The 13,491-nt window shown below is 42.0% G+C and overlaps 1 protein-coding gene across 1 annotated transcript in view; it reads right to left on the reverse strand.

Annotated features, from left to right (window-relative positions):
- LOC110501283 (striated muscle preferentially expressed protein kinase) overlaps positions 1-13,491 on the reverse strand; it is a 94,774-nt gene that overhangs the window by 38,215 nt on the left and 43,068 nt on the right. The window contains exons 15-18 of the mRNA XM_036959578.1: positions 12,740-12,909; positions 12,332-12,444; positions 4,292-4,460; positions 3,709-3,808 (exon numbers count right to left, since the gene is read on the reverse strand). Coding sequence (XP_036815473.1) covers positions 3,709-3,808; positions 4,292-4,460; positions 12,332-12,444; positions 12,740-12,909 — 552 coding nt within the window. The remainder of the gene's footprint in view (positions 1-3,708; positions 3,809-4,291; positions 4,461-12,331; positions 12,445-12,739; positions 12,910-13,491) is intronic.

A 13,491-nucleotide genomic window follows, 5' to 3' on the forward strand; every position in this document is an offset into this window, starting at 1 on the left:
AGCCAGGTGGAAAGCATGGCCAGCCGTAGAAAAATGAAAACAGTATAGGTGTATTTAGAGGGCAAGTTGGTCAGGTTGATATCTAAGATGGTGCCCATGGTTACGGATTTAGGGTTGTACCTGGTAGGTTCCTTGATAATTTGTGTGAGATTGAGGGCATCTAGCTTAGATTGTAGGACGGCCGGGGTGTTAATAAATCTTCATTCTACCCCCTCCTTTTTCGAACATTCTGTTAAAAATCGCGCAACATTTCAGCGTCCTGCTACTCATGCCAGGAATATAGTATATGCATATGATTAGTATGTGTGGATAGAAAACACTCTGAAGTTTCTAAAACTGGTTAAATCACGGCTGTGACTATAACAGAGCGTGTGTTTCATCGAAAAGCGCAAGAAAAACTGGTCACTGAAAGCTGAAAAAAGTATCCATGCGCCACTTTTATGTATTGTTTAAAGGACACCAAATTTAATATGGACACGGATGCAATTCCTACAGCTTCCACACGATGTCGCCAAAAACGTCATTTTCATTGACAAAAATCCTTTGAGACATGACCAATAGATCCGTCATTCCATCCAGCCTACAACAATCGATTTTGGAAGATTGAAAAATTGACATTGTTTTCTTGAGTAGCTGCTATTGAATACAGATCGCCCAGTGATCAATTTGATCGCTTATTAACGTTTACAAATACCTAAAGTTGGGTTACAAAAGTAGGTTGAAGTGTTTTGTCAAAGAATATAGGCAACTTATATAATTTTTTTAAATGACGTTGCGTTGGAAGAGAGCTTTTTTCCTGAACTAGACAGGCTATACACATGGATATTTTGGGCATACATGGACGAATGTTTTATATTTTATTTCTGCGTTTTTGTGTAGCGCCGGCTACGCTAATTATTTTGTTTACGTCCCCTTCAGGTATATTGGTTTGTTGCATGCTATCAGATAATAGCTTCTCATGCTTTTGCCGAAAAGCATTTTAAAAATCTGACTTGTTGGCTAGATTCACAACGAGTGTAGCTTTAATTCAATACCCTGCATGTGTATTTTAATGAACATTTGAGTTTTAACGAGTACATTTAGCATTTAGCGTAGCGCATTTGCATTTCCAGGTGCCTAGTTGAGACGTCTGCGTCTCAATTAGGATCAAGAGGGCATGTCCCAGTTTAGGTCACCTAACAGTATGAGCTCTGAAGATAGATGGGGTGCAATCAATTCACATATGGTGTCCAGGGAACAGCTGGGGGCTGAATGTGGTCTATAACAATAGGCAATGGTGAGGGACTTGTTTCTGGAAAGGTGGATTTTTAAAAGTAGAACCTAAAATTGTTTGGGCACAGACCTGGATAGTATGACAGAACTCTGCAGGCTATCTCTGCAGTAGATTGCAACTCCGCCCCCTTTGGAAGTTCTATCTTGTCGGGAGATGTTATAGTTAGGGATTGAAATTTCAGGATTTTCAGGATGATGATAACCTGCTCCAAAGTGCTTAGGACCTCAAACTGGGGCAAAGGTTCACCTTCCAACAGGACAACGACCCTAAGCACACAGCCAAGACAACGCAGGAGTGGCTTTGGGACAAGTCTCTGAATGTCCTTGAGTGGCCCTATCGAACATCTCTGGAGTGTACTGAAAATAGCTGTTGAAGCAATGCTCCCCATCCAACCCGACAGAGCTTCAGAGGATCTGCAGAGAAGAATGGGAGAAACTCCCCAAATATAGGTTTGCCAAGCTTGTAGCGTCATACCCAAGAAGACTCGAGGCTGTAATTGCTGCCAAAGGTGCTTCAACAAAGTACTGAGTAAAGGGTCTGAATAATTATGAAAATGTAATATTTATAAATATTTTTATAAATTAGCAAAAAATGTCTAAAAGACTGTTTTATTGCTTTGTCATTATGGTTTATTGGGTGTAGATTGATGAGGAACATTTCAGAATTAGGCTGTAACCTAACAAAATGTGGAAAAAGTAAATGGGTCTGAATTCTTTCCAAAGGGACTGTATATCTAACACTGGGCGATATGGCCAAAATATCATATCACTGTATTTTGCAAATGTTTGACTGTATGACAGTATTTGATGTTTCTGAATGATACAAGTTGTAAATATGCCCTAGGATGACAACAAATGAATTCTAAGTGATTTTACAAATGTTTGACTGTATGACAGTATTTGATGTTTCTGAATGATACAAGTTGTAAATATTCACTAGGATGGCAACAAATGAATTCTAAGTGATTTCAATGTGTTTGTTCCATTCTGATTGCTTTACTGTTCAACCAAAAATAATAGGACAAAACTGACAGTGAAGAAGTCCTATTTATAAAACATTGAATGGGAATCAAAATCCTATTTTTTAGCTTGTTACTCGGCCAATGCTTACCATTTGAGTTATTTGTTCAATTCCAGCATTAACACTGTGTCTTGTTTCTTTTGTCTTAATATGCCTCTATTTTGCAAAAAAATAAATTAAATAACGTTTCCTTGACAGAAGTATTATTCGCCAAACGATTTGACTGCAGTTCTTACGTTCGCCACTAGGGTTAGTTGCCCAATTTCTTGGGGTCTTTACCTCCCAAAGTTGTTTGACTTCTTGGTATTGCAAGCAAACTTCCTCAGTTCTCAGCTAAATGCAGTTCTTTCTTGACATAAAAATGGATGAGTGCCATCCTTTTTTGGAGTTGTTACTGAATTTTTTAAGATAACAAATCAAACATTAAAATGCTTTTCTATAAGGTGAAGTGTAAATTCAAACCTGTCCACGAATGAATACCTGTATAGTTCGTTTACGGTTTAACGCCCAGCCAGTGTATTTGACAAATAGACTTTACTTTAATTTTTTGATGTATATAGCTACCTAGCTAATGTTACTCATTTGTGTATGAATGGTTAACGTTTTTCCAAAATGTATTTAAGGATAACAATTTAACAATTTTTTTTTGTGAGTGTATAATATGAAAGTGGGTTTAGATGTTTGAAAAAGTAGCATTGTATAGCCTAACGTTAATATTACTAACTCCTTTCAGGGAAACAAATGTGTGTTTTACCAGTTTGTCCGGAATGCACAACCATAGTTTTGCAATTGGATGTTTGATAGTAACAACACAGAGTAACGGTATGTTTTCTAAACAAGCCTAAAGATTATTTTAGTGTTGACTACTGTAGCTGGTGTAGCAAATTAGCAATAATGTTAGCTAGCATTTTCCAGCTAGCATTTTCACCACTTAGTACACATGCCTTGACGCCTTCGCCAGTATTGTAGGTTTGTAAAAGTGATCAGGAGTTTTTCCAGACATATATACACACACACACACACAAACACACACACACAACTGTGCCGAAGCTGTATATGTGTGACACCTTGATAATTTCTGAAAACCCTTAGTTTGAGGGAAAGTGATCTGGAATGTTCAACCGAGAAACATGTCTTTTCATTCAGTGAGGATATCCCAGATTAAAGAACAATGCAGTGTGAAAAGGTCTATACCACAAATCAGCTACTTTGATCACTTTCCCAACAAGTTAGACAAAAACTTAGAGCGTATGAAATCTTAGTCTACTTCTCTGCTTTTCAAATCTAAAATCTTCCACTACCACAAAAATACTTTTAAAGAATTAAAGCAGGTCTCACAATTTTTTTTCATGGAAAATTACCATCTAGTTTGTGGCTCTTTATTTTCTAGCTTTATTTACAAACGGGTGCCTCACCTCCCTATTTCCTTGTGGATGTCATAGTAGTCAGTCAGCCGGCGCGTCCTCCTAAGAACGGTCTCCTCGTCCTCCATTGTATCCTCCTTGTCTTCTTTAACTGCAAGGTAGCACAGAAGTGAGGACACAATTACAATGTAGCCTAATTACAGGCCCACATTTCATAGTATTCGGGCCTGTGTTAATCACATTCCCAACTGCTAATCTGCCTCTACATAGCTGCATCTCAACAATCTGACTCCAAAATGAAAGAATGTCAGATGTTTTTAGTCCACAAAAGTAGTCTAACATCAAGATGAATCCATGTCCTTCGACTTCGGTTGTGTAGATCCGGCTGTCTACTCAAATATCCTAACTTAATTGAAAAGATAATCACAGAATAAAACAACCAGGAAATTAGACAGTACTAATATTTTCCTGTAATTTGGGGATTAAAGAATATAGCTGAAACGATACAACTGGTGGCCTAGGATGTGGATATATCTCATCATTCGTCTACTTTGAGGTCTGAAAACATCAGACGACTATGCCTCTGTGTCAATACTGGAATGCATATTTGATTGAATGGTACCCCAAGGCTTACCTGTGCGCACGGTGAGCTCAGCCTTACAGGACACAGAACCAGCCAGGTTCTTGGCTGTGCAGGTATACACCCCTGAATCTTCTGGACTTGTGTTGAGCAGCACAAGGGAGCATTCGTTGTCATCATACACAAAGGTGATGTGACTACTCTCGCACAACAATGTATCATCCTAAAACAAAGTAACAATATGTCACTCTGGAATTAATCAAATTTCATGAAAATAAACATGCATATAATGTGGACACGCTTTAAAGGAAATTCTGCCACTTTTCAACCTCATATTCATTATCTCCACCACCAAACCATTGTCTACATTTGGGAAAATAGTGCATTTATATGATCTGTGGGAAAAAAAGATAAAGGTCCTAAAAAATGCTTTTCTTTGAAATCATAGAGTAGGATTAAAAGAAAACAACAACTGTGATTTTGAAATCTTACAATGAGTTTCTAGCCATAAGGAGGGTATTTTCAATGCTCCCCACATTACCAAGAATCTCATGGTGTTTAAAAATCAGAGATTTTAAAATGTTTTAAATGTCATTGAGTAGAACTTATATTTATTTCTACAAAACATAGAAATGTGCAATTTTCTCATATGTAGACAATGGAATTGTGATGGAGAATGAAAATAAGGTTGAAAGTGGTGGAGTTATCCTTTAAATTATGTGCAGCTCATAAAGGCATCAGAAAGCCTTCACAAAGCCTTCAGAAACACAACATAAATGTCACAAATAATCTACAACAGTATGTCATGCTTTATAAAGGATTCATAAATGCGGCATAACTGTGTGACATAACAACCAACGTCAAATGTGACAATGTTGAATGTCGAATGTGACACTATGTAGAAAATGAAAAACTGTAAGCAATTTAAAAAAAAAATTATACTACCACCTATAAGGGAGCTTGGCGAGTGGGAGGGCAAAGGGGCAGGTACTCGGGCACATGTACTGTAGACCCTTATCTGTGTACATGCCTGCATGGCTACTTCAATAGTTATTTCAAATAATTTTGGTGACTTCACAGCAATTGCTAATGTTAGCTAGCTAGCTATATCAACACAGAATGTAGCTGGCTACAGTACCAGTAAAAATATAGGACACACCTAGCGTAAACTCGTACATCGCCTTGGTCCGTACAATTGCCCTTATTTTAACGCCCCAAAAACATAATACTTCCAGATCAACTGTAATGTCAATACCATTGTAAAGCACAATTTCTCCCCTTCGCAACAAAATCAATTACATGACCTAAACGCTGCCCGTTTCGGCATAATTCAAGCAGGCAATGAGCCCCGTCGGGTCTTTTTAAAAATTGCGGGTGGGGAAGAAAAACTAATGCGTGGTAGTGAAAAGGAGAGGAGATGTGTGGAAAAACTGCTTTTTTTCACTTGATCTGTCCAACTTATCACCTTATCGCCTCTAAAATGTAAATAAAACACTATAAAGAGTTTATATAATGTGTCATTACATACCTATTTGAAGGTTTGTGTCGAATTCGAATCGGGTTTTTAGGGCTAAAGTGCTAAAGTGATCTTAGAAGTAAACAGCGGCTTTGAGAATGATGATCGCATGCAGCGATGACGCAAAAAATGAATAGGTATCCCCCCCTTACCCCCGTCACTGTCCATTTCTTGTTTTTAAAGGATGATAGAAGTGGAGAGAGATTGTAAGACAGATATAGTTGCTTTATGCGTGCTGTACGTTACGACATGAGACGTCAAGATGTAACGGAGGGTCAGTTTTTTCAACTTTTCTCCAATATTATAAAGCCATTATCATGTCTATCAACGCTTGAATAGAAACCTAGTTCACACCCCCGATTTTGACGTCAACACAGTCGCTACAATCCCATTCGTTTTCTTTGTAGCCTTGTTTGAATGTTGCGGTTGCGCACATTTGTACGGAATGGGGTGAGTTTACATTACTCATTCCAGGGTTTTTCTTTATTTTTACTATTTTCTACATTGTAGAATAATAGTGAAGACATCAAAACTATGAAATAACACATATGGAATCATGTAGTAAACAAAAGAGGGTTAAACAAATGAAAATGTATGCTATATTTGAGATTCTTCAAAGTAGCTGCCCTTTGCCTTGATAACAGCTTTTGCACACTCTTGGCATTCTGTCAACCAGCTTCGTGGCGTAGTCACCTGGAATGCACCTGGAACTTTTTGTTAAAAAGTTAATTTGTGGAATTTCTTTCCTTCTTAATGTGTTTCAGCCAATCATTTGGGTTGTGACAAGGTACAGGTGGTATACAGAAGATAGCTGTAAATGGGAAAACTAGACACACAACATAGAATGCCCACTCAGCTCACATCCTGACCAACACTAAAACAAAGAAAACACAAAAGAACTATGGTCAGAACATGACAGTACCCTCCCTCCCCCCAAGGTGCGGACTCCGGCCGCAAAACCTGAACCTATAGGGGAGGGTCTGGGTGGGCATCTGTCTGCGGTGGCGGCTCTGGCGCAGGACGTGGACCCCACTACACCATAGTCTTTGTCCGCTTCAGTCTCCTCCTAGGAACGGCTACCCTCGCAGCCGACCCTGACCTGGGAACCCTAATAAATGGGCTCACAGGACTGAGGGACATCTCTGGACTAAAATAACTCCTCCGGGCTGAGGGGCAGCTCCGGACTGAGAGGTAGCTCAGGACTGAGGGGCAGTTCAGGACTGAGGGGTAGCTCAGGACTGAGAAGTAGCTCAGGCTGGTTGATGGCTCTGGCGGCTCCTGGCTGGCTGACGGCTCTGGCGGCTCCTGGCTGGCTGACGGCTCTGGCGGATCCTGACTGGCGGCTCTGGCGGATCCTGGCTGACTGGCGGCTCTGCCGGATCCTGGCTGACTGGCGGCTCTGCCGGATCCTGGCTGACTGGCGGCTCTGGCGGATCCTGGCTGACTGGCGGCTCTGGCGGATCCTGGCAGACTGGCGGCTCTGGCGGATCCTGGCAGACTGGCGGCTCTGGCCGCTCCTGGCAGACTGGTGGCTTTGGTGGCTCCCTGCAGACTGGCAGCTCCTTGCAGACTGGCGGCTCCTTGCAGACTGGCGGCTCTGGCGGCTCCTTACAGACTGGCGGCAGACTCTAGCAGCTCTGGACAGGCGGGAGACTCAAGCAGCTCTGGACAGGCGGGAGACTCTAGCAGCTCTGGACAGGCGGGAGACTCTAGCAGCTCTGGACAGGCGGGAGACTCTAGCAGCTCTGGACAGGCGGGAGACTCTAGCAGCTCTGGACAGGCGGGAGACTCTAGCAGCTCTGGACAGGCGGGAGACTCTAGCAGCTCTGGACAGGCGGGAGACTCTAGCAGCTCTGGACAGACGAGGCGCACTGTAGGCCTGGTGCGTGGTGCCGGCACTGTTGGTACTGGGCCGAGGACACGCACCTCAGGGCGAGTGCGGGGAGGAGGAACAGGGAGTACTGGGCTCTGGAGACGCACAGGAAGCCTGGTGCGGGGGGCTGTCACCGGAGGGCTGGAGCTCTTGAGCAACCTGCCCAACCTTACCTGGTTGAATGCTCCTGGTCGCCCTGCCAGTGCGGCGAGGTGGAATAGCCCGCACTGGGCTGTGCTGGCGAACCCGGGGACACCATGCGTAAGGCTGGTGCCATGTATGCCAGTACAAGGAGACGCACTGGAGACCAGATGCGTAGAGCCGGCTTCATGGCTCGATGCCCACTCTAGCCCGGCCGATACGAGGAGCTGGTATGTACCGCACCGGGCTATGCACCCGTACTGGGGACATCGTGCGCTCCACAGCATAACACGGTGCCTGCCCTGTCTCTCTCGCTCTCCGGTAAGCACAAGAAGTTGGTCTCCTACCTGACTTCGCCACGCTCCCTGTGTGCCTCCCCCCAAGACATTTTTGGGGCTGCCTCCCGGGATTCCTACCGCGCCGCTGTTCTGACTCCATTCGTCGGTATCCCTCCTCACACTGCTCCAGAGAATCCCAGACGGGCTCCGGCACTCTCCCTGGTTCGACCGCCCACCTGTCTATCGCCTCCCAAGTAGTGCCACAGTCCAGATCTCGCTCCCATGTCCAGAAATCCTGACTTTGCTGCTGCTGCCCATTACCACGCCGCTTGGTCCTTTTGTGGTGGCTGGTTCTGTAACGGTTTTCTTCTGTGGACGAAGGATCGGACCAAAGCGCAGCGTTGTTAGAGTTCAACATGTTTAAGAAAGACCATAAACGTGAACACTACAAAATACCAAAACAACAAATGTGAAAAACCGAAACAGTCCTATCTGGTGCATAGACACAAAGACAGAAGACAACCACCCACAAAACCCAACACAAAACAGGCTACCTAAATATGGTTCCCAATCAGGGACAATGACTAACACCTGCCTCTGATTGAGAACCATATCAGGCCAAACATAGAAATGGGAAAACTAGACACACAACATAGAATGCCCACTCAGCTCACGTCCTGACCAACACTAAAACAAAGAAAACACAAAAGAACTATGGTCAGAACGTGACAATAGCCCTATTTGGTAAAATACCAAGTCCATATTATGGCAAGAACAGCTCAAATAAGCAAAGTGAAATGACAGTCCATCATTACTTTAAGACATGAAGGTCAGTCAATCTGGAAAAAGTTTCTTCAAGTTACCATCCTCAGAAAAAGTTACCAGCCTCAGAAATTGCAGCCCAAATAAATCCTTCACATTGTTTAAGTAACAGACACATTTTAATATTAACTGTTCAGAGGAGACTGCGTGAATCAGACCATGGTTGAATTTCTGCAAAGAAACCACTACTAAAGGACAGCAATTAGAAGAAGAGACTTGCTTGGGCCAAGAAACACAAGCAATGGACATTAGACAGATGGAAATCTATCCTTTGGTCCAATACTAGTGTAGAAGTCAGGTGCAAGAGGGCAGAGAGTTGTGATCAGGCGCACACTTTATTTGGCAACAGATGGACTCAACCGCGTCAAATAAACCTCCAACCAAAGGCAAAAGTGAAAAGCGCAACAAAGTCACAAAGATGCAAAATGTTTAACAATTAAACATACTACGGGTTGAACATGGTACCCGGAGAAACCAGCCTGACGCGTCACACAAAACACATAACAAAAACAATTCCACACAAAGACATGGGGGGAACAGAGGGAATATACTGTATATGTAGTATGATTAGGGAATGTAAACCAGGTGTGCGAGAAAAACACATGGAACAATGAAGAGTGATGGCTAGAAGGCCGGTGACGTCGACCGCCAAACGCCGCCAGAACAAGGAGAGGAGCCGACTTCGGTGGAAGTCGTGACAAAATTTGCCATTTTTGATTCCAACTGCTGTGTCTTTGTGAGATGTTGAGTAGGTGAACGGATGATCTCGGTATGTGTGGTTCCCACTGTGAAGCATGGAGGAGGAGGTTTGATGGTGTGGGGTGCTTTGCTGGTGACACTGTGTGTGATTTATTTAGAATTCAAGGCACACTTAACCAGCATGGCTACCACAGCATTCTGCAGTGATACGCCATCCCATCTGGTTTGCACTTAGTGGGACTATCATTTTTTTTTCATAAGGACAATGACCCAAAACACACCTCCAGAGTGTGTAAGGGCTATTTGACCAAGGAGAGTGATGGAGTGCTGCATCAAATGACCTGGCCTCCACAATCAACCGACCTCAACCCAATTGAGATGGTTTGGGATGAGTTGGACCACAGAGTAAAGGAAAAGCAGCCAACCAGTGCTCAGCATATGTGGGAACTCCTTCAAGACTGTTGGAAAACCATTTCTCATGAAGCTGGTTGAGAGAATGATAAGAGTGTGTAAAGCTGTCATCAAGGCAAAGGGTGGCTACTTTGAAAATATATTTTGATTTGACTACTAAATTATTCCATATCTGTTATTTCATAGTTTTGATATTTTCACTATGATTCTACAATGTTGAAAATATTAAAAATAAAGAAAAACCCTTGAATGAGTGGGTGTGTCCAAACCTTTGACTGGTACTGTAGCTAATAGGCTCAGCTAAATAGAAATCCCCCTTATGTACTCAATTAGCTATATCTCAAAGCCACACTCTTGTCATGAGACTTGTAAATGAAAGAGGCCTAAATTGTCCCTATAATATTTACTTTTGTATTGTTACAGACACTATTTGTGCAGGACAACAGAGTGGAAAATCCTTATTATTGAAGGTGAGTCTAGCTCAGAAAAAAAGTTAGCTAGCTAGCTGGGTCTATTTGTTTTTTAGTCTTAAAAATGAAATGTATTAATTGCATTCCGTTTGTTGTTATTGGATTGAGATGCAGCATATACATTTCTTTGCATTGGTTGTTATTGCATTGGTTCCTGTGTTGCTTTGACTCTTATCTCTTATTAATAAGCTCTCCAGGTGCTTCTATACCTGCATTGCTTGCTGTTTGGGATTTTAGGCTGGGTTTCTGTACAGCACTTTGATATATCAGCTGATGTAAGAAGGGCTGTATAAATTTGATTTGAGGTAGCCAATGAAGGCACTGAGATCCAAGCTGTCCCCAGTGCCTGAGATGCCCTCCTCCTCTACCTCACCCCATTCCTCAACAAGTTCATTCCCAGACTGCTGCACTAACTGCCAACATCGCTGATAGGTTAGGACAGACAAACATCGTTCATTTAAGACATTTGATAAAAGTTATGGTTTGAGCATAGTGTATTTGTGTATTTGTATTGTTTTCACTTTTATTTGACCTCTCTTGTGTTAGCAATAGCGAGTGTACAGGGTCAAGTAATATAGAGTCTTTATGGATGTGTTATGAATAACCAAAGGTGTCTCACTTCAAATGAAGTATTACAGGACACTACATACAGTGCCAATAAATAGATTATAAACGCACTGCCGATTCATGAAAGTTATCTCATGATGTGAGGGGAATTTAGATGAGTCAATGGACCAGCAATGCATGTGTTTGTGTGTCAGAGCCAATATGATTTAGAGTAGTCGAACCGGAGACTACCTAGCCACCAGGTATTCTGTTCCCGTGCTGGAGACCAGGGCTCGATTACAACCTGTTACAATCTTTCAGCAGGGTGTATGACAAGGTTTTAGACGTTTTGTGATGGCTCAATTTAATAGGATTTATGAAGCCTTTGTAAGCCATGCTTTTGTCACCCTTTAAGAAGCCCAGGATTGTGTCATATACAACATAGGGGTATGTCACGTTTGACATTGGTAATGATGCCACATTTATGAACAGTGGTGTAAAGTACCTCAGTAAAAATACTAGTATTACTTAAGTAGTTTTTTGGGGTATCTATACTTTATTATTTATATTTTTTTACCACTTTTACTTTTACTTCACTACATTCCATTCCTACATTTTCCATCGCACCCAAAAGCATGCACAATTGGCCCATTGTAGTTCGGGTTAGGGGAGGGTTTGGCCGGAAGAGCTTTACTTGGTTCATCGCGCTCTAGCGACTCCTTGTGATGGGCCGGGTGCCTGCAGGCTGACCTTAGTCGTCAGGTGAAAAGTGTTTCCTCTGACACATTGGTGTGGCTGGCTTCCGGGTTAAGTAACCGGTGTTAAGAAGCGCGGTTTGGTGGGTCATGTTTCGGAGAATGCATGACTCAACCTTCGCCTCCCGAGAATGGTGCCATCTGGTTTGCTTAATATAAGGAATTTTAAATGATTTATACTTTTACTTTTGTTACTTAAGTATATTTAAAACCAAATACTTTTCCTCAAGTATTATTTTACTGGATGACTTTCACTTTTACTTTTATATTAAGGTATCTTTACTTTTACTCAAGTTTTACAATTGGGTACTTTTTACACCACTGTTTATGAACTCTTTATTTGGCATGACATAGAGTCATTGATTATTTGTGACACATCTATGTAGTGTTTATGAACACTTTATGAAAGCTTTATGAAGTCTTTATAAACTAATTCGAAACATAATTTGGAGTATCCTGTCACTACAAGTCATTGTTTATGTACCTTCTAAACAGTTACCTAGCTGGGTACCTAGATTCTGGTTATCAAACTAGTTATCTATAGAGTGAGTGCAATTTCATAAAGGGTTACAATGATATACACCTTAAACCAAAGGATGTCGGGAATGGGCTTGCCCTCCACAACCACAGCCAAGCAAGGTGTCTCCCCCATGTGCACATCCACATCCTCCATGATGGACTCAAAGGTTGGTGGTGCTACAGAGAGAACAAGAAAATGTGTTAGATACTGTTGTCACATTATTCAGTATGTCGATACTCAAAGTATCATGGCAAGGAAACAAAACATGAAGCACACAACATTTCCTGACGATGTACCTTGCTGCATGCAGCAAGGCATTTTGAAAAAGTAGCTAACTTCTTAATGGCCATTACTATAGTGGATGAGAAGAGTTTCCACTCCCAAACAATGCAAAGCGCTTTGAGCAGCTGAAAAGAGAGTTACATACTGTAAATTCAATCCATTATCATAATCTGTCATTATTGCACTCACCTGCCATTTCCACACTAAAGATGCAGGAGTCGACGCCAAACTTGTTGGAGGCAACACACATCAGTTGACCCACATCGCCACTCTTCACCCTCATGATCTTCAGAGAGTGCTGGTCATCATCAGGCATACTCATCTCATACAGCCCAGGTTTGATTGCAAGGACCACTCCACTCCTAATCGCAGAGAACAATAAGGCAGCTTAGATATCCCATTGCCGTGGTGATGTTACATTTTAGGGGTAAGAACTTTTGTTGTGTGTCTGTTTCACACATCTTATATTTTTATCCTACAGTACTTGGTATTAAAATGGCATTCTTGCACACTGGCGTGTTTGTGAACTCAATTGTTGTGAAGCAAACAAGAAGGCCAGAGAACGGACATGGTGCTTTCAAATACAGTTAAGAACAATATGGCCAATTGATTGAGGGCACAGTGGGTTGGGGTATGGTGCTGGTTGCTGGCAATATGAAGGTTGTGAGTTTGATTCCCACATGGGCCACATACACTGAGTGTACAAAACAAGGACATGTGATGGAAAATGTTATGTTTCTCCTTTTCTAATAATCAATTTCTTTGTTCATGCAAGTGACTGACTGAATCCTCACTATCAGTATCTGCAATTTGGCAGTACGCCCATAACCTTGTTTTGATAATGAAAGGATATCTAAAAAGGAAGCTCCAACCAAAGTGTATCTTTGAGAGTGTATCTCTTCCCTTGTGAATTGGCTGATGTATTTTATAAATTCAGCACA

The sequence above is a fragment of the Oncorhynchus mykiss genome, chromosome 22 (genome assembly GCF_013265735.2).
Source record: "Oncorhynchus mykiss isolate Arlee chromosome 22, USDA_OmykA_1.1, whole genome shotgun sequence".
Classification (NCBI taxonomy): Eukaryota; Metazoa; Chordata; class Actinopteri; order Salmoniformes; family Salmonidae; genus Oncorhynchus; species Oncorhynchus mykiss.